Raw genomic sequence first — 22,261 nt, forward strand, 5'->3', positions numbered from 1 at the left:
ACTATTATAAATTGTAAGATCTTAAAGTGATAATATGGAAATATTGGCAACTTTATGCTACCTAGTTCAGTACTTTTGATGAAGATAAATTATTTGAAAGACACAAACTAACCAAATTCATTCAAGAAGAAACAAATAAATGGAATAGCTTTATGTCTACTAAAGAAATGGAATTTATAGCTGAAAAGCTTGACAGAGAGAAAACCTCAGGCCCCAGTGACTTCACTGATAAGTTCTACCAGACATCTAAGGAATGTCAATTCTATATAATCTCTTTCAGAAATTAGAAAAGCAAAAACCTCTTTCCCATTCTTTTTATGAGGGCAGAATTATTCTGATATCAAAATCAGACAAATATAAGACAAGAAGAGACTAGAGACAATATCCCCCATAAACATTAACACAAATACTTTAAATACTAGGAAATTAAACCCAGCAATATATAAGAAAGATAATACACCATGATAAAGTGAGGCTTATCCCAGGAATGCAAGGTTTGATTAACACTCAAATTAATCCATGTAATGAAATTAAGAAAGCAACTTGATTTACAATGGTTTGAAAAAAATCTTAGGAATACATTTATCAACAGAAGCGCAAGACTTGTACACTGAAAACTACAAAACATTGTTGAAATAAAATAAAACCTAAAGAAATGAAAAGATACCCGTGTTCATGGATCAGAAGACCTACCATTGTTATGGAACTTACCAAACAAATCTACAGATTTAACACAAGTCCTACCAAAACTCCAGCTGATCCTGTGGCAGAAATTGACAAACTGGTACTAAACTCCCAGTGAAAATTCAAGGAACCCAAAACAGAGAAAACAGTGTTGTGAATGAATAATAGGGAATTCCCTGGCAGTCCAGTGGTTAGAACTCTGCACTTTCACTCCCTAGAGCCTAAATTCAATCCCTGGTCAGAGAACTAAGATCCCTTAAGCCACACGAAGAAGAATGAAGAGTTGAAGGACTTCCTGATTTTCAGACTTACTGGAATGCTGCAATAATCACGATAGTGTGGTACTGGTATAGGGATAGACATGTAGATCAATGGATTACATTAAAAAACTCTAAAAATGAAATAATAAAACAGCTTATGTGAAGAAAATTTTCAACAGATACTTTATCAAAGAAGATATAGGAATGGCCAATAAGCACAGAAAACAATTCTCAAACTCATAAGTGTGAAAATGCAAATTTAAAAAATCCAGTGAGGTACCTCTACATGCAGTAGAATGGCTAACCTTAAAAAAAAATCTGACAAAACCAGTATGAGCTAGGATATGGAGAAACCGGAACTCTCATTCGTTAGTGCTTGAAATGCAAAATGGTATAAGCAACTTGAAAAATAGTTGGCAGTTTCTTACAGACTTAGAAACATACTTACCATTTGACTGCAAGGCTGTCTGTGAATGTTTATAGCAGCGTTATCCATAATAGCCAAAAGCTGGAAGCAACACCAATGTCCATCAATGGGTGAATTGATAAATGAAGGTTGGCATATCACTATGATACAGTACTATTACAGCAATAAAAAGGGATGAATTATTAGTAGTCCTGCCACATGGATGAATCTTAAACGCATTATACTTAGTAAAATAATCCAGACCCAAAAACTTACGTACTGTACGTTCCTATTTAAATGAAATTCTAGAAAAGGCACAATTAAAATGAAAGAAAACAGATGAGTAATTACCAAAGTCTGGGACAGGGAAGGGGGAGTAAACACAAAGGAACACAAGGAAATCTGGGCGGTGAGTAAAACAGTCCCATATCGTGATCATGGAAGTGTTACATGACTGTACACACACATTTGTCAAAACCCAAATAGGTGAATTTTATACTATGTAAGTTACCCCTCTACAAAATTGATTTTTAAAAATTATGAGCATTGTTATTTAATTTTCATGTGATAGTGCTCTGAAGGGAAGGTATAGGTACACACCTATATGTAGGTATAGGCACTTAATATATGTAGAAGGGCATTTAATAAGGAATCCTGAAATCTGAGAAGGTTTCCCTGAGCAAGTGAAGTCACGAATGAGGCATTAGGAGGCCCATAAATGACCAGGTGAAGAAGGAAAGGGATGAAGCAGAGGGAGGCAGGTGTGCAAAGGCCCTGGGACCTAAATCCTTCCCACAGCAGACTTCCAATAGAAAATCCACTTCTGCTTGCCCAACCCTCACACCAGTGGGTAGATCACCATTGTAATTATTGTAATTAATCATCATGACCACTATTCATTGAGGACTTACTGAGTCTTTGACCTCATATAAGGCAATTACTCCTCATCAGATTTACTCTTCAAAACTGTACCCACAAGGTAGATCCAATTAGTACTCTTTTTATGCATAAGAACTTTGAGGCTTAAGGAGATGGAGTAATTTGTTCCCATTCACATAGCTAGCAAGTGGCAGAGCCGGAATTCAAACTCAGGTTTTTGAAATTCCAGCCCTTGAGTCCCAAGAAGCTGCTGTACATAACTTCAGTTAGACAGTTGATTGGTTCTCCTCTCCAGACCAAACTCTATCACCTTTCCAAACTTACCTCATATAATACAGTCTCCATCCCCTTCATTGCCCATCACCTGTAAACATGCTAGTTTGTTCATGTCCCACTTGAAAATTCAGCTCCCAAATCTAAACTTAATAATGTTGGAAAAGAAGGCTTTGTAAAGTTAAGGAATTATTACCATGAGATCACTTGAAACCCTGTTCTGAAGAACAAATAGATTTCATAACCTTATTTAAGGGATATAGACATGGAGACAGATAACTGAGAATCTTTTGAATTCTTTTTTCTGGAAAATAGTGTTGTGTAGGGAGATAGTATGCCCTTGGGAGGCCAGTGCAAGTTGGGTATCCTGGCTTTGACATTCACAGGGTTTAGCTATGTAACCCCTGGACTAAGTTTATAACCTCTCAGTTTGCTTATCTGTAAAACAGGGCAAACAATATTATTCTTGCAGGATTTCTGTGGATCTTAAATGAGAGAACATATGCAAAACGATCAACATACAGCCTGCCAATAGTAAGTGCTTTTTTAAAGGTCATTTTAAAAGTCCTAAGCTGTTAAGATTCCCTAGAGTCTGGCAGCTACGCTTCCTGCTTTTAAGTCTACTGTTCTTTTCCTCGTGGGCTGGAGATAAACTGTTTTCACCTTCCTACCTTAGAGATATATCTGAGGCTTCACTCTCTGGGAGGTTTATTCCTCTCAAGTAGCACTTTCATTCCTGGTTTCTGGGGAAGCCCAGAATGTAAGCATAGGGATGCTTCAAGTTTCTATTTTAAACTCCCACCTAGTAACTTGTAGGTTTCTATAAACTTTATAAGCGAATGGGGGTGGATGTGTGGGCAGGAAGGGATCAGACCTGCCAATATAAATAAACACCACCAAGATTTTAAATTTAGGTACCCTAATTGATAATATGAGGTCACTTACTAGAGGTAGGACAAAAGGGGTAGGGTTGAGTTTTACTGTGCCCAGGCTATCTGGTCATCTCCAAGGCCTTCTCATCCAACCCTCAGTCTTTGGGCATTAATTAAATTCTTTAGTGGCAAGCTAGGCAAGTGTGTGGATCTCCACCCTTTCTAACTGAAACTGCTTTGTCTACAAACCCTGCTCAGGGAGTCTGAGGTAGAAAGGTCTTTGAACTTAAGAGGAAACTGACTGGTGCCAGGGTGGACACCTGACCCAAGGGCAGCCCACCCATAGGCTGACAAGTGACCAATGAGGTGATGTGGTGACATGGACTCTGCCCAATAGGATAGCAGTAATTAAATCCAGGAACCGTGTTTCCTTCAGCAGTGGTAAGGGATTCAAAAGTGGCACCTGGGGTTAACATGCTTATGAGCTTATGTGCAGAGGCTAGCTTGGGCTTTGAGAGAGATGGAAAGAGCAACTTCTGGCTCTGACAGCATTTATTTCCCAGCTTGTCACTTGTTCACTCCATTCAACCACTACTTATTGAACACCTACTATAAACCAGGCCCTGCACTAGATCCCTCTTGAAATTCAGTATAATCTTTGTTCTCCTGGTGCTTCTTATCTGAAGACAAACATTGATAAAATATAATTACAGATAAATGAATATTTTTTTAAGCTTTGATAAAATGTGAAGAAAAGCTATAGGTGGGAAGCTATGAGAGACTGAATGGGAATGTCTGACCTAGTTTGGAAGTCTGAGAAGTCTTGCCTGGAGAGGTGACGTTTGAGCTGAGATGTGAAGGACAAGTAGGAGTTATTTAATTGAAGGGTGAATTTAGGGGAGAAATGTGTTCCAGGCAGAAGAGCCAGTGTGAACAAAGAGGCAGGAGGGAGCATGGCTTATTGAAAAGACTGTCATAAAACCACCGTGGTTGGAGTAGAGTGCAGCTGGGCGATGAATGCTATTTGTATCTATACATAAAATGTCTTTTTCTTTTTTAATGTGGCCTGAGGAGACTCTCTTCCTTGGACACAAAAGTCCAGTGGACAAAAGCACCTACTGTATACCCCAGGTGCTGAGAGGGGTATAAGATCAATGAAATAGCTTCATCCTGGGCTCTACCATTTACTAGCTATGGGACCCAGGGCAGGTTACCTAGTATCTCTGAGGATCAGTTCATGCATCTGAAAATAGAGATGACAAAAGCATCTGTACAGGGAATTCTCTGCGGATCCAGTGGTTAAGACTTTGCCTTCCAGCGCAGGGGGTGTGGGTTTGATCCCTGGTCAGGGAACTAAGATCCCATATGACTCCCATAGCCAAAAAACCAAACATAAAACAGAAGCAATACTGAAACAAATTCAATAAAGACTTTAAAAATGGTCTATGTGAAAATGATGTTTTTTTTTTTTCTTTTAAAAAAGCAATTGTACAGAGTTTTGATGAGTATTAAAGAGACAAGGCCTATGTACATGCCTAACCTGACTTGTGGCATGTGATGGTGGTTTAGTCGCTAAATCATGTCCAACTCTTGCAAGTCCATAGACTGTAGGCTGCCAGGCTCCCCTGTCTATGGGATTTCCCAGGCAAGAATACTGAAAGTTCCTCAGTTGTGTCCGACTCTTTGTGACCCCAGGGACTAGAATTCATGGCATTCTCCAGGCCAGAATACTGGAGTAGCTAGCATTTCCCTTCTCCAGGGGATCTTCCCAACCCAGGGATCGAACCGGCATTTCCTGAATTGCAGGTGGTCTCCTGAATTGCAGGTAGATTCTTTAAAGACTGTGGCATATAGTTGATAGTGCTTAATACACACTTTTGATATTAGTCAAATGACTGAGAAAGGACTGGGGCTCAGTAAGAACTTGCTACTTTTTTGGACTATGGTGGGAGTGGAGGTGGGAGCAAGATTAATACAGTGTTCAGAACAAGGTAGTAAATGATGCAAGAGAACCTAAGTGATGAGCCAAGGCAGGGGTCAGATGGCAAGCACAGGTAAACACAGCCATGTGTCCATAGGTTGGCATATCCAAAAGCTCTGCATGCTGGGAATAGAGGGGAGAAGATAGAGCTGGAGCCAAGATGAGGGGAGCTGGGAAGGGGGCTGTGTGGGGCTGGGGACAGGAGCACACCTTGAGAGCCCAGCTCCACTCTGGGACAGAAAGCCCAGTGAACAGTCATCAGTACTTACGAAGCCCTCATTCCCCACTGAATCCCAGGTTCTAGCAGGTGCTCAGTGTGAAATGGATGCAGGGATGATAGTTATCTAGACAGAGTCACATCCATCACTGGCAGTGTGTAGGGGTCAGAAGCATCTGCACTGTGGCTTTGAGCAACCTGTCCATCAGGGCCAGGGCTCCCCCCGACGCCATAGAAGGTCACCAGCATCAGCATTCAGTTTTGAAAGTACGGGGCAATGCCTGAGAGTCTAAGACAAGACCTGGAGCCAGGCCCTTATCATTGGGTTTGGGTTCTGGACAAGATTTATTCCAAAAAGAATATAGAACTTGGTCAGACTTACTGAGAAGGCAAAGATTTATCCAGTCCCATGGATAAATCCTTCAAAGAGAGATGGAGAGTAGCAACATGGGAGGATGTATAGCCTTCTCTCCATGTGTATTTATATATCACCTCATTCCATAAATGCATTGTGGTATGTTTAATATTCATTACTCAAGGGTTGTTCTTTTTTTAAAGTCACTGGGGCAATGGAAACAAAGAAAAATACAGTTGGAAAATTTTAATGGAAACCAGGTGGAGTCAATACCCAAAACATATGCCATAAAATTCTATCAAGTTGCCAGAGGTAGGCTAAACATTTGGTTCTGAACAGCCTGGTGGCTTGAGCAAGGAGGGAAACAGGAGCGGTCACCAACTTTATGGGGTTGGGAAGATAAACCACCAACAGCTCAGTGAGATGCCGTCTTCCAGGGTGCTGAGACCTGGGGCGCTTTCTCCCTGGGTCCTCACACAAAGGAGCGCCATGGGTACACAGGGCTCCGGGGAGCACACGGTTGTGGGCTGCTCTTACACTTCCTGCCTCAACGTCAGGCTGGGCTCAGGAGCCTGGGTAGACCTGAAGGGCTCACCCTCAGAATCAGCTGGGAACAGCTTAGAGAATGAGTATTTCTATTCTCCCAGACACATCTCCTCCTGGAGCACGGCTGCAGACCAGCAGAAATGTTGCCTCAAAACCTGGGGATGAAGAACTGGACCACACCAGCTTTAATTCTGCATCTGGCACCGGAAGCCCGTGTAAAGTTGGCTTTGGCAAAAATGGAAGGGTAATTAATAAGGAGACTGTTAAGGGAGTGAGAGTTACAGAGCCATCCCCAGCTGTGGGGCTTCACTTGGCTTACCCGCCAGTGACTCACGGGCTTATGAGCAATCCTCATATGCCTGATTTAGAGGACTTACTCACCCTTCAGAGAAAGACCTTAATGCAATAAAGCAAATGTCAGCAAGTGGGACGCAGCTTAGCCTATCACCCCAGCCTGCACCCAGCTTCCCCCTCCCTGCCTCTCCCTGCCTGAGGCCTCTCCAGCCACTCAGCACCTGGACACACTCACACAGTGGGACACATTCCAGGGCTGAACGGAGGCTCAGAGATACAAAAGCAGGGAGAGATGTCAGGTGGACCAAGCCCTAGTCTGGTCCAGCAAGATGACAGATTAGCTCTAAAGCACTAGACTTGGGGCAAGGTGAGGGCTAGAAGCCAGGATTTCCCTTCCTCTGCAGTGCTCTTCCCTCCGTTGCTTCCCCTGAAATTCCTGGTTGGATTGCATAAATGCGGAAGGTAAAGCAGCTTCCCCAGTAGGGGTGACATTCTTACCTGACGTCTTTCCAAGGAATCTGTGGGGAAGGAAAGTTTTGTGGGGAGCAAGGCCTCAAGCAAAGCTTTTGAGGTGAGACATTTAGAAAGTGCTGGGCTACCCTTGGGTTGGACGCCATCCTGCTATTTGCTGACATGGCACCTGCGTGGGGAGCTGGAGGCTTTTGGACACCCCATAGTCAAGGAGTATGGATTAGAATCCCTGTGTCGGGAATGTGTGGTATCAATCCCAGTCAGTTTCCTGTTCCTCATGATTAGGAAACCGTCCCTAAGAGTAGGCTGGAGAAGAGGCATAAGCCATGGGGATAAGCAAACACTGCCCCTTCCCTCCTCCACCACACAGAGGACATTACTCAGAAGGCAAGCTGATTCAGCCTTGGACTTAAACCCACTCATGGAAGGATTTACCTAGGAACTCCTCAGGGAATTATCTGCAAGAATTAATCCCAAGGGTAAAAAAGAAGAAAAGCATTTAAAGCAAAACTTCGTTCGCTTATTTGTCCCTCGGTCATTTTTCCATATTGGAGAAGAAAATGGCAACCCACTCCAGTGTTCTTGCCTGGAGAATCTCAGGGACAGGGGAGCCTGGTGGGCTGCCGTCTATGGGGTCGCACAGAGTCGGACACGACTGAAGCGGCTTAACAGCAGCAGCATTTTTCCATACTTTTCTGAGAGTCTGCCATACGCAGGTACTGGGGAGAAGGCTGACCACAAGCTTGCCACTCAGGTTTGCTGCAATCAAGGGTCTCTGGTTCTGAGGAACTTTTGGGACCATCTAGCTTAGTTCACTAATTTCATGGATGAAAAAGCTGAGATTCAAGTTGAACTCTTTACCTGGGGCTTAAGGGAGTGAAGAGCTCAGGGTGGATAGATGCTCTGACCACCTCCCCACGTGGCCTGGGTCTAAGGAATTCTCATGCAAGCGAACTCAGGGAAGCCTCCCAACTGGAAAGCACTGAGTAGACAAACAGCCTCATGCCTGCAACTGCACACTCACCACCATCACCTTATGAGTTCGTTTGGATAGAGCCCAGAAAAGTAGGCTGGGTCCCCACGTCAATGTACCCCTGCCTGAACTCATCAACAAGAAGCACTTTTGTTCTTTTTACTATTTTTATTTTACACTATATAAAAAAAAAGACGACGACGATGACAACCAACATACTGCTTTTCTTCACATTCATATGGATTTTAGGAAATTATTGCCTTTTCCCCTGGAGAAATATCCTACAGACAAAAAAAAAAAGTAGTACCACATTGAAATCTGCAAATCCCAGAAGTCAACAGCTTGAAGACAACCCCCAGGGGCAGGGAAGAACACAAGTGTCATCAGAGACGAGACAAGCACATATAAAGACAGCAAGCTGGGGGGACGACTGTTTCAATGCCACTGACCCAGGAAGTGGGTACCCTTTCTCTCTCGTGGCACCCACTGCCACCACCTCAAACAGGTGATTTTTGGTCTATGGTCTAAAGAACTCTTTTCAAATGACACAAGAGTTGCTTTGAGGAGAGGTGCAACGAGAAAGGTTCAAGTATGAGTAAGAATCATGCCCAAGTCCAAAGTCAGGGAAGAACCCACAGTGAGAAGGAAACCAGAAGTGTTCCCGTCTCACTACTTCACCCAACTGACTCCACCTGATCCAAGATGGAGTCTCAAAAGCATCTGAGGGTTCAAATCGGCATATACATCATGTCCCTAAAACCCTGCAGGGTTACTTTCCTGACTAGGTGGTGATCAGCTTATGCCCTGAAGCAACAGAGACAGATATAGAGACTGCCAAAATTTGAAAAAAAAAAAAAAAAAGGTGGAAATTGTGCTTCCTTCAAAATGAATTGGCTTCATGACTGCCTTTTCTCCTGGTCTAGCAACTGCTTTCTCCCATGTTGCTGCAGGTTATTTATTGCCTTATGCTTGAAATGAAAAGGCGAATTTTGAGGTGCAAAGACTGGGCAGTCCTGAGGGCGGGGGTCTGGAAGTACAGTAGTCAGCACGCACTGTGCTCTCATAATGGCTTGGCCTTCCTTCAGTCCCGAGGTCAGTCTTAAGTTTGTCTGCAAACCTGGTGACCCCTTCGCTGTCCCACCAGGATAGCAGGACAGGGCGAGGTCTTCAGCATTGCACAGGTATGAAATGTCCACGAGTCAAAATACAAAATCACAGTTGTTCTTGGGGCTGGGCTGGCTCCCTCAGCTCGGGTTTAGCAGGATGTGGCTGTGGCCAGGGGGCTCCGGCTGAGCTCTGAGGCTGTCGAGTGGGTGGGCACCGGGGCCAGCACCGAGGTAGGGAATGTGCAGTATGAAGCCTGCACGTCAGGGCTCAGTGTCTGCAAGTGGGCGAGGAATGAAGGGCCAGCTGCCTCTCCTTGGCAGGAGGGAGCCGGAGGGGTGGGCGCGGAAGGCAGGATCTCAGACTCATACTGTAGGAGCTGGCCCATGAAGCCGAAGTTGGGCGAGACCACACTCCTCCTCTGCTTGATGTAATCAAAGGCATCCTTCAGGTGGAACTGCTTGGTCTTCATGAGGTAAGCCATGCAGATGGTGGGCGAGCGGGAGATCCCAGCCTCACAGTGAACCAGGACCTTGCCTCCCTTTTCCCTGACACAGTCTGGAAGAAACAAGAGACAGTGGGACTGAGTTGGGATGGGGACTCAAAGGCAATTGGGTTTAAAAAAAAAGCGACCTAGTTATCAAGTCTCATCATGTCTGCTCAACAGCAGTGGTCCCACAGTAGGCTTCTGCCAGTCTTTAATCCTCACTGGCGAGGACAGACCTTGGAGTCCCACTGATGTCCATCCCTCTGTAGGACCTACACAAACCTTAGTTGTCAGGGTACTTGCACGGGTTCTGCCACTAGAGAGGCTCTAGACATGGAGTAACCCCTTCCTGAGCATGCCATTTTAACTTGGGTTTCACAAATGGGTTTCAAGAAGGCTTTGGGAGTATCTTTCAAACTGCCTGCAAGTTTTTATTGCACAGTCACATTTTCCTGAGAGGCTCAAAGATTGACTTGGAAAAGCAATTCCTATCTCTCAGGATCTGATTCTAATGGTGATAACCTAGTCCCCATCCTGGGAGAGGCCTTCCAACCTCCCCGGGCACCTTGTTTGGCTATGCCAGGGCGCGATGCTTGGATCAGCCCCCAGGGTTCCCACCAATGAAACATACAATAAATAGTGTGCAACCACTAATTATAGCCTTGGCTAAGTGACGCTTACGAGACGGAGGATATAAATGGCTTTGGCAAACTCCATCTTGCACAACAATGGAAGTTGCTGCTATAAAGCTACCACCGTCAGTTAGCATGGTTTAGCTCAGTTTCACAAAGGCGGGGGTGGGGTGGGGGGGGAGCCTCCTTTTCTGTTCTATTGCTAGCCCCAAAAGAGCTATAACTGTTAAAAATGGGCAAGGGTAAAAGGTTAAACATATATACACATCAAATTAAAACCACAAAAAAGAGTCTTTCCAATTACCCCTTTTGCTAGTGAGGAAACAATTACATCACAGGAAGTTAGACATACCTGGCACTATGTCAGGCCACCGAATGCAAAAACATTTAAGATTTTGAAAGGCCAATAAAAGTCAGCCCCCTTACCCACCTCCTTCCCCATGTTTAAAAGGTTTGCAGATGCATCTCTAAGATCTAAAAGATCAGGTTTCTGAGCAGTCAGGAAGGAACCCTTGAGTTTCCACAATGAAAATCTCAAAGGATGCCCCAGGATAGCTCCTTAGAGGTGCCCCCAATATAGTCTCTGATTCAAAAGAAAAAAAAAAAAGTTCTTGTAAATTAGTTCAAAGGGGACTCCAAGTTCCTAGGATTACAAGGTCATGACTCCACAATTTCCTTCTGTTCCTCCACTGGCCTCCTTGTCATCCAGCTTTTAGTTGGCCCAGAGCCAAATCCCAGAAACCAAAGAGCCTACAGTACCTTGCTTCTGGGTTCTATTCCACCCCTCGGGGCTTGCCTTCCATGTGGCCCTTGGGAGGGGTCAGTGCCAGCGCAGTTTGGCCTCAGTCCCTCCCTCCTTCAGCAGGGGGAGGGGTCTGGGGAAAAGTAGCTTGTGTGCCTTCAGAATGCTGTGGGTTTGTGTGGTTGTGTACACAACAGACACAATGCACAGACCGGACAGGGAGGGAGGCATCTGAGAAGTGATGGGGGCTGTTTCATGACCTCACTGAGAAGCTACCTAGGTAATTAAACAACAGGCTGAGAAGGGCAAGGCATTCCCAGGGACAGGGAGAGCAAGTCAAGGATTTCCCACCCTGAGCCCATCGTTTCGGCTGCCTCTCGGAGGCTCCAGGGGAACCACCGTCTCAGCCTTTTGCTTGCAGTGAGTTTCTCAGTGGGATTCCATGGAGTAGAAGTTGTATATGATGAGCAGAGGGCCCACCACGTGGCAGAAGAGGGGAGCCCTTTAATGGCTCCCTGCACTAAGATATCACTGCTACACTCAACACCAGCCTTTCCCCTCCAACATCCCTCACAGCCAGAAGCAGGAAGACTACTGCTCAGCTTCAACAGCTGTGCAACATTAGATAGAAAAGAGGACTCTGGAAAGGGAAGCAAATCCACAAGTGTGGGCAGCGGGGCCCAGCCTAGTCCCCAAGGGAGGTGGAAGGGAGAGAAAGACCTCAAATGAAAGAGCAGTCCACTCCACTCTGAGGAGTTGAAATCCCAAGGCCCAGAAGCCCTTTCTAGGCAGAGGGACCAGAGGTTCCCAGGCCTACACAATGTAGTAAGTGATAACTACCTCACAGAACAAAGATGCCAACTTCTCTGTGCATAAAGCACAGAGCTTGAGTCGAGTGTTACCATTAATCCAAAATGAGCTGAAAATGCAAAACAAACTGTCCCCAAAGCAATTTGCCAAAAACCGTGGAAAGCTGCTGGGGCCCCGGGGTTTCAGTGTGTTAAGTAATGCTCCCTTGATCCTTCTGTTTGCTTTTAAAAATATCCCAATCTACGTAGAAGCACAGTCTGTGTGGTTCTTTCCCTTTCCTGTGTCCCTGGCATAGAGCATCACTCATGGACGCATTCTGCTTCCCATCCAGCCAGAAACACTAACAGAGCAGTCGTGAGTACTGCCTTAAGATGATATTAACTAATACATTTATCCTGCAAATTAAAGCTCCTATTAAACAGCAACTCAAATCCTCCCCTCTGTTGTTCTGAGGTGAATCTCTTTTTGGCTCTCACTTGTGGTGGTTGCACAAACAAGATGCTTTTCTTCTCAGCGATGGGGTGACCTCCATCAGTACATCAAAATCCAAGAACACACCCCCCTAAATAACTGAGGACAGCAGCACATACCAATGAAGTCTATTGCTTCTTGAAAGTGGGAGCTGATGTCAGCCGCGTGGCTGTCTTCCACGGGGATCCATTTGTAGTGTAGGTGTGTTGTGCAGGCCTCCGGGGTCCGCCGGGAGACATTGAGCAGGGCTGTGATGTGCAGGTTGGCAAGGAACTCGCACTTGGATGCGTGGTAGGCACTTCCAAGGTAAAGGAACGGAAGGATTTCAACTGGGCCGCCCTGGAAGCAGGGGCAAAGGACAACCAGGAAATATTGATCAGCTTGCTCTTCGGAGAGAAGAAAGAAAACAATCCTGATCTATTTGTTTCCAAGTGGGAGGTTCCCTCTCTGGTTTCCAGGTAGAGAGCTGAGAGCCAAGGCAGTTTAACCAAGAGTTTGGGTAGAGGCTCCAGCCTGGTAAACTCTCTACCCTATGTCGCTGCCTTGGGACTCAGGGACAGCAAATCCCACACAGCTGAGATTTTCATTTCCTTACGTATATCGAGGTGGCGGGAAATGTTGGCAGCCCTTCTAGACTGACAAGGATGAGAAGCAGGGTGGGTTGCTGGAAGACTTGAGAAGACCATGTTGAAATTCTAGCTGTCGTATGAGTGCCAGGCCAAGCCTGAACCTTGGGGGCAATCTCGATTTCCTTCTAGATAAAATGGAAAAGGGTCCAACAAGGTGAGCCCCCTCCTTTACAGTCTTGACCTTGGATGTAATGTGTTTCATCAGACCTAGGACACTGTTGATCCTAAGAGGCATTTGGATCCTCAGCAACATCAAAATGTGCCTCCCACCATCCCAAAAAGTATATTTCTCAGAAGTGAAAATAACCACTATCTATCCGAAATCCTCAGATAAGGAAAAGCTGTTAGGCCATGAGCAGAGGCTTGGTCTTTTTTGGTTGTTATTTTCTTAGCTATGCTGCTCAGCATGTGGGATGCAGGATCTTAGTTCCCTGACCGGGGATCAAACCTATGCCCCCTGCAGTGGAGGCACTGAGTCTTAACCAGTAGACCATCAGGGAAGTCCCAGGCCTGATCTTTAGTACGGTTGAGTTTTTCTGAGAGATGCTTACATCCTCACCCTTTTGGGAGACAACCTATACTTCAGGTTTCTAGTTACGAAGGATCCAAAGAACCAGAGACCATCTACCCTGCTGGCTAATCAGACTCTGGCAGTCTCAGCATTTCCAGGGTGGCCAGAAAAGCTATCGTTCCACAGCTGGAACAATGGGAGCCTGAGATCTACAGGGAAAAACACTGAGCTGGGGTGACGGTGGCTGTGTCTTTGGCCGCCTTTCTCGTATCATCCATCCGTTTCCTGTGTTTCCATTTCCTGTCCTGGAATAAGAGTGGAATGGAAACTCTCTGCCAGCCCCATGATAGGGAAAGGGGCATGGGATGAGGGCCGGCAGAAGGCAGTTCTCAGAATACCCCACATGGGTGTCTGCTTTTCCTTTCCGGAGATGTCGGGTGTTTAAGGCAAAGGCCAGTTTGACCACTTGAAAGAAACTTGAAGAGATTTTACAAAAGGTAGTAATAGTAACAATCAGTACTTATGTTAGCTGCCCCCTGGGCTTAACACTTAAGATGTAACTACATAGATGTTGCTCTCTCTTTAGAGATTAGAAAATGCTGCCATACCAGACCTGGGATCCTACTCAGTTTCTCCTGGAGCTTAGCCCAACCAATACCCATGAAACCATATTTCTTTCTTTTTTTGAATCTTCTTCTTAGATTCAAGAGGAAGAAACCAAAGGCCTTCAGAAACCTCAAAGGTTAACACGACCTCCCCCAACTTTTCTCAAGGAAGAAGCACTTCTAAGAAGTAACACTAGGGGCTTCCCCAGATGAGTCTTGGAGACACTTCAGGGCCTCCCCCGGTTCTTGCATGGCCAAAGGGCTGTGTGCTTTCACAACATCCTGCAAATTCTCATTTCTCTTTCACTTTCTGAGAAAGGGAGGGGGGGAAAACACCACCCAAACAAACAAACGCAAATGGAAATCCAGCTAAGCCGGATGCCCACGGCTTGAAAGCCCAGGGTTCATTATACTCTGTAATTTTAACAAAGGAAAACAAACAAAATAATAACCTTGGCACCTCGCCAAGCGAATAGGTTTCCTGACCAAAGATTCCATTCAAGGAAAAGCCACCTGGCTGAACTTGGAAGTCTATCCCCAGGGGGCAGAGCTCTGCTCACGGCAGGCAGCTGGCATCTTATGCAGCATCATCTAGAAGTCTTCCTTCTTATGATTTGGGTATGTTCTTATTTTGTGTCAAGAACCTAAAAAGTTCCTCCTACCAAGTCAGGTACCTACTGGAATGACCCTCTTCCAAAAGGCAAGTGGCAAACAGAACAGGGTCCTGAAAAGGACCAGAGCAAAGGATGAAAAGAAGGGAGTTCTGAGCTTAGTGCTGTCATGAACTGAGCTGCAGGATTCTTGGCAAAAATCAATCACCCACAAGCTGTGACAGTTTTTCCCTCTGTAAAATGGGAAAGTGGGTTTGATCTCTGGTTTCTGCACATCTGGGTCCTTGCTTGCTTCCCTTCCCCACCCCACCCCCTCCATCCTCCTGCATCACAGGTAACCCTCTGGCTGAGCCGTCCACTTTTTTTGCCTTTAGTGGGTTGCCAGAAAGTACAGTTCTAGGAAGGGAAAAAACCCACAGGTTTGTAGACACATGAAATCCTCTAGTGTCTCTTGATCTCTGGTTTCAGAATTTATGGAATTATAAGCATCAGAAACCCCTAAAGGAAGCTGCATAGCTACAACCCTCCCCCAATCTTCCTCCTTCAGTTAAAAATACCAAGACACGCCTTTACAGGTACTGGGTTGGTTTGCAGAAACTGCAGAGCATGAACAATTACACAGAAGACCAACACAGGAAGCCTGAATGTCAGCTCTGAAAACGTCTTCAGGGAAACCTAAACTGCTATTTCGATGCTTCTCTGCACCTCCCAGGCCAGCTAACAATAATATATCTTCCACTTCCCCTTTTCTCCAGAAGCCACCGAGCATCCTGAAGCGTGTTTGCTCTTGACAGCTTATTTGCTGGAAGGAAGCCCATGTACTCTTGGATGGAAACTCTAGTTGGCAAGCAACAGAGGTTCTCCAAAGCTAGAGGCCTCTGCCAGCTCCCTGATCCGCAAAAGAACCAACCAACGTTAGTGATCAGGGAGAGGGAGAGCCAGGGTGCTGTGCAAGGAACAGAGCCAGGGGCCCGGATGGCACTTCCACACCTCGTACCTGGTCATAGGCCGGCCTGCAGCTGATGTTAAGCACTGATTTCCCACACTGACTGATGAGGGCTCTCTCAGTTTCCACCTTCTCTTGTGAAATGGGTTTTACATCCACACAACACTCAGGATATTCTGAGTAGAAAGTCTCATATCCCCCTAAAAGACAAAAATAAGAAAGCAAGAGAGATATAAGCACTGACTTTTTTTTTTTCAGTCTGTCAGAAAATGCCTAGAATTGATCAATACTCTGAGAGTGGAATACTAAAAAAAGGTATTAAGTTACTATACATTCTGGTCTTATAAAAAGACTGAGTCAAAACAAGTAATGGTTTTAGAATAGAAATAGGCTCCACAGACAAATACATACTCACTCTCTCTTTCTCTCCTAAAAAGCTACAGTTAAAGGCAATTATTAACTTTTTATGTCTATCAGAAGAAGCTTAAGCTGTGAAAGGAAATATATCCGACATCTGGCAAATATTAACCAAACCCCTCCAGACAACAAAAGCCATTTTCTCAATTTATCTAAAATTCAGGTGTGATTATGCAGAATTTCATTAATTCTTGAAAGAAGCTCCTAAACTGGTCTGTTTCATCCATAGCCAATCAGCTCTAAACAGGATAATAGATGAAACCCCCTCTATAAGGGAATGGGGTCTTACATGAGGTTTTACCCTCAGGGCCATAAAACAGCCCTGCCCTTTCTCCTTCCCAAGGTGCTAAGAACACCGCTGACAGTCCCCTCCACAGGTCCAGTGTAATCAATCTAGTTAATTACCTTCTAAACCAAACTAGAGGAATGAGGCCTTCTGAATTTAATTCTTATCTTCACCCCCAACCCCCGCTGCTTTCCCCTTGATGGCCACCTACTCACTCTTTATCTCCTTATTACCCTCCCCTCCTGAACTTTCTCCCCAGCTACACACACCCTTGTGTGTGCATACACACCCTCAAACTGATAAGTCAACTACCCGTAGGTATGATTCTATAAAAATCCTAACTACATTTAAACTTCTCCAATTGGATCACTTAAGGTAAGAACTACTCTGACCAAATCAGAGAAACTTGAGTATGTAAATTCTTGGGCCTGTGCAGGCAGTGGGGAGAACCGAACAAAAAAATTGGCCCTGAAGCCTGAGAATGCCAACTGCTGCTGGGTGAATAGGCCAGCCTCGTGTGGGGAAACCCCCTGCTTCCACTCCAAAGGGACCTAAGCCATTTCCTAGAGCCTCCAGAAAACCTGCTTCTTTTTCCAGAGAATTGGGGTCAAAACATCAATTTGTTTGTTTGGTTTTGGCCACACTCTGTGACTTGCAGGATCTTTAGTTCCTGGACCAGGGATTGAACCTGGACCCTGCCAGTGAAAGTGCCCAGTCCTAACCATTAGACTGCCAAGGAATTCCTTCAGTCATCAGTTAAAGAAGCATTCTGAGACCATATTTTTTTCCCCAACAGCCCTCTTTTTTTCCTTCTGTCTTTTGGTGCTGTGATAGCCCCACAGTGGAGCACATGGTGGCTTTTTTAAACTCCTGCCATAGACAAATGGTTAATGGATTACTCGGCAGTCTCCAGCTCTCTTTCAGAAGCTGCAGCCAATTCCTAGAATGAGTCATCTCGCCATTACTGCTTCCTCTCAGCGTGCTGGAACTGCCCCCGCCCCCACCAAGCACACCCAAATCTCCCCTGTGGTCACTTCAACAAATAGCCACCCGGGCCTCCCCAGATGAGCTTCCGGACCTCCACAATGACCAATTTCCCGGTTATGCTGACAGGTCATGCCGGAGGGGGACAGAGGTGGAAAGTTTGGAGGTATCTGTGGCTTAGTTTCCCCTCCTTCACCACCACTGCCTCCGCCCCCTGCACGGACCCTCAGCTTCTTCCAAAGAGATGTCCCTAGTAAGCAAAGCACTTCCTGCGCTTCAACATTTTCATTTGTAGGAGACACAATGAGTGATAGGGGACAGGAATCTGAAGTAAAGCGGCCCAGGCCCTCTCAAACTCCAGCATGAAGCTTGGGAAAGAAAAGCCTTCAGGTCACCCCATCTCTTGGCTTTAAATAGAGCACTTAAAAGAGCTGGCTCTTAGGAGGACTGACAGGAGGTGCGGGTGTGGGCTGGGTCCTGCTTGCCTGTTGACAAAATATGGCAGGCAGACAAAGAGTCTCAGTGTGACGAGGGACAGATAAACAGGGTCCTGCCTCTTCAAGTTGGGGTCAGGAGTCCTCCAGATTAGCTGGTCTGTCTTTCACCCACTCCCATCAGAGGGCTGGAGAGATGGAGCATTCCTCTCTGGTGCCTCACTTGAGATGCAAGAGCTGTAGCAACTCTTGGCTGCTTCAGTTGTCTTCAGAGTGGTTCTGTTTTTGATCACCACTGCAATATCAGGGGAGTTGAGCAGAGAAAGAGGATGGACACTATCTATAAATACACATTGACAATGTCATTTGGTCAATTCACTTTAGTGGATTTTGTGTGTGTGTGTGTGTGTGTGCAGAAGGCATTGACAGAAGTGTACAAGGCATTGCCCCCACGATCTGAGATGCCACTAGATCAAAAACCTGAGCTCCTATCTGGACATGAGTTAGGTGAAGAAATTATTTTCTTTGGCAACAACTTAAAAGTTCAGCATTGTTGTAAGGCTAAGTATCAAGCAATTTCTACTGAAATTTAAAACAGACATAAACTGTGACCTGGCGATTCTCATAATTTTACTAAAAGACAGTACACACACAAAAGCATTTGGACAGAGATACACTCTTCCACACTGCTTCAAATACTAAGGTGTGAAGCAATCTACTTACTGGCTATCATCAGGGGATGAGTTTAAAAAGTGAATAGGTAAAAAAAAAGGGACTAGGACATGTATGCTCTGATATGGACAAGTCTCTCAAGATCTAGTTAGGTGAAAGAGGCAGGAACAGGAAATATACACAATCATTCTATTTTTAAAAGATACTCATGGAAAATTAATTTATCTAAAGATGAACAAGAAATAGTTGACTGTTGCCTCTGGGGAGTGGAACTGGGTTCTAGGCTGTGCAGAAGATCCACTTTTCATTAAAGCATGTTACTTTCATTAAAAATTTAAAAAAAAATCATTTTTACTTGAGATGTGAGTCTACAGAGCTGCCTACTTCCTGTAGCAATAACTTCCAAATGTCTTGCATGGCCCCTTGGAAAGGGCTGGAGGCCAGAGGTAGGACCAGAAGCAGGTTCCTGGAAGACATCTTTCATGCTGCTGGAGAGGCAGAAGCTTTTCCTGTACTCACCGCTAAGAAGAGGAGACCAAAAAGGGTATCAGGAAGACAAAGAAATCAGGGGCTCTGTGTGAAAGCTCTGCAGAGTTTAGAGGGCACTCTCCATCTCCTGGGGGCTGGGGGTAAGAGAAAGATCTGCCTCTGGTGTCTCCGTAACAGGAATCAACTGGGGACAGACAGCCTGCTAATCCAAGTGGGAGCTGCCCCTGAATCTCTGGAATCTCCCAATCTGGAAGATGTAAAACTCCACACCTTGCACTGTTCTAAAACAGCGCCCTCACGCTCTCAGCTCACCGCACCTTAGTTCTGAATCCCAGCTATGTTATATCTCAAGGCGATCTCCCAGAGCTGGCTGGGCTGAGTCCTCATCGTCTCTTCCCTATAGGCTAAGCCTTCCATACACCTGAGATTAAAACGGACTCAAATAAAAGGTGGCAGCAATCACAGGAAGTGATCCAGAAATCAATACTCTGGAATTTGACAGTAAATCACCCACCCACCAGCAAAGTCATCTCCCCCAGCAGGTGTAACGTGCAGACTGGAGAAGCAGCTACTGGAGGGTCTCAAACCAAATGCGCCGCAGTCCCCTTCACAAGCACCCTGTGGCTCCTCTCCTAGGTCCTGGCTCGCCCGCTAACCTGCCGCCAGCCCCCGGGAGACCGCGTTAGGTGCCCCAGCTCTGGCCCACGACCAGTCCAGGGGATGATTCCAGGGCAGGAGAGAGAAGGTGAAAAAGAGTGGGAAGACTAAAGACTGCCAGCTCCAAATGGAGCTGGCCTGGGAGGGGAGAAGGGGACGCCGAGGAACAATAAAAAGCAATAAAATGAAATGAAAAGGAAGAGAGGGGAGGGACTCGCCAGGGTCAAAAAGGCAAGAGAGTCGATGAAGACACAGCCTAACATACATTAATTGTCCAGGCGGGAGGAAAGGGGACACCGCGGCGCCACGCTCCTGGGGAGGTGGTGGCGACCCGCGGATCCCTTCAGATCTGTCCATTAGGAAGGCTCCAGAGCGTCGGCCCCAGCGAAAGACATGAAGCCGGGGCCGGGAAACCCGGCTCGTGCTGGGCGCTCCCTAACTGCTAAGAAGCAGCGCCCCCAGCAGCGTGCAGCAACCCCACCCCCCCGGGCAGCCAGGCCGTCAAACGCTTTCGAGGAACACAGGTGGGGACGGAGAAGCTGCGAGCGCTGACACCGGTCGTGGCCTTCCCGGCGCACGTCAAGCCCCAGGGTGCAGAACTTCCCCGGCGCCAGGATCGAGGAAGGCGCCGGCGCCAGCAGGGGACCCCAGAGCCCGGGGCCGTCCTGGCGCGGGGGGGTGACCGAGGACCCGCGGCTCCGACGCAGCTCACCTTTGAGGAAGTAAACCCGCGGGCCGGCGGGCAGGCAGGCGAGCAGCGAGGTGAGCACCACGCGCGCGGCGCTCTCTTCGCGCAGCTTCTGCCAGTGCCGGCTGCCCTGGTCCAGCACGACCACGGCCGCCACGCCGCCGCCGCCCTCCTGCAGCAGCCGCGCGCGCGCCGCCTCGTCGGGCAGCACGTAGCGCGCCGACACCGCGCCGCCGCGGGCCCGCCGCAACACCACCGAGTTGAGGTTGACGTTCAGCGAGCCGCGCACGCTCGAGGCGGCGAAGGCCAGGTAGGGCCGGCAGTCGAGCACCACACAGCGCGCCGCCGCCTCCTTGCGAAGCATCTTGCGCAGTTGGCGCCCGTCGAGCGATGTGACCTTCATGCCGCCGCCCAGCGGCCCCGCGCCGTGCGCGCCGCAGGTGCCCACAGCCAGGGTGCCCGCCGGCGAGGCCCAGCAGGACGACCCCACGGGGCTGCGGCCGGCCGACCGAGCCCGGCGCCGGAGCGGACGCTCAACTCTTCTTTCCCGCTCCGCACGCTCGGCGCCCGGCCCGGCCACTTGCTGCCGCAGAAGCCGGGGATTCCGCCGGCAGCGCAGCGTTTTATGTGAATGGGTTTGTGGCATGTGACGTGGCTGCCCATATAAGGCGGAATATGGGTATTTCCCCGCCCCTTCGGGCCGCGGCCACGCCCCTAGGGGGCGGGACGCGCGGGGCGGGCGCCCCAGCGTTAGTCAGCCCGAGAAAGAGGAAGTGGAAGGCGCCTCGCTGTGTTCTCTGCGGCGCTGCGCGCAGACACTCACTTGCGCATCACCGGGGACTGCCGGTGGGTTGTCAGGAATGCCAGGAGGCCGAGGTGACCCACGCTGTGCGGGAAGAGGAGGAAGCGGAGGAGGCAGAGCTAGCGTCGCACCATAGGCTTTGAGTTTCATAGACGTAGGTTCTGGACCTGCTGGGGGCTGTGCCTGACAGTGCGGTAGGCAGAGCTAGGGGCGCCCTCGGCCGTGCCCCCAGATGAATCAGAAGCAGATTTCAGGCGTTACGGAAGTCTTTACGCGGGAAATGAAATGATAGCGGGAATTTGCTTCGAAGTCTGAGTTATTGATGACTCAAGTTTGGGCTTGTATTGGTAATCATTGGAGCTTGGTGATGGGTACCTGGGTGTTCATTATACTGTTTTCTCTACTTTATATTTTGAAGTTTTCCACCGTAAAAGTACCCGAAAGTAAAAATAGGAAGAGAAGGGCCAGCAGTTAATCTCCCCAAATGGATTCTGCCCTCAAAGGATTGATGGTCCTTTTCTTTGTCACACTCCCAGATAAAAATTAGAATGGTTGTAAGGACCTATTATTGTACAGCACTTGAAACTCTACTTAATGTTTTGTGACAGCCTGGATGGGAGGGGGGCGTTTGGGGAAGAATGGATACATGTATATGTATGGCTGAGGTCCTTTGCTGTTCACCTGAAACTACCACAACATTGTTAATCGGCTATCAGTTCAGTTCAGTTCAGTCGCTCAGTCATGTCCGACTCTTTGCAACCCCATGAATTGGCTATACCCCCCAATAAAAAAAAAAAAAGCTAAAATTTCACTGAAAAAAAAAAATAGAATGGTTTTTTGAGGAACCATTTTCTGTCACCCAGAAAATATCTGTGGTGAACTCAGCTGCAGCGTCAGCATGCACTGTTGATGGAGCTCAGCCCAGCCAACTGTCCAGGTGGCTTCTGGGATTTAGGGGATTATCTGTGGATAAAGTATAATCCCAGGCTGTCTGCCCCCACTAGTCCCCAGCAGCTTTAGGCTTCCCATCCCCAGTCTTGGGGAACTGGACACACTCACCCATTCAGCAAGTA

At 47.1% G+C, this 22,261-nt stretch overlaps 1 protein-coding gene across 1 annotated transcript; it reads right to left on the reverse strand.

Moving 5' to 3' along the window:
• On the reverse strand, positions 8,365-20,979 carry DUSP5 (dual specificity phosphatase 5). Its single transcript, XM_018041694.1, has 4 exons — positions 20,411-20,979; positions 15,811-15,959; positions 12,577-12,796; positions 8,365-9,873 (listed from the first exon to the last, which is right to left on the reverse strand). The coding sequence occupies exons 1-4, from the start codon at positions 20,787-20,789 to the stop codon at positions 9,467-9,469; spliced, it is 1,155 nt and encodes a 384-aa protein (XP_017897183.1). The 5' UTR covers positions 20,790-20,979; the 3' UTR covers positions 8,365-9,466.

Source organism: Capra hircus, chromosome 26, assembly GCF_001704415.2.
Source record: "Capra hircus breed San Clemente chromosome 26, ASM170441v1, whole genome shotgun sequence".
NCBI lineage: Eukaryota > Metazoa > Chordata > Mammalia > Artiodactyla > Bovidae > Capra > Capra hircus.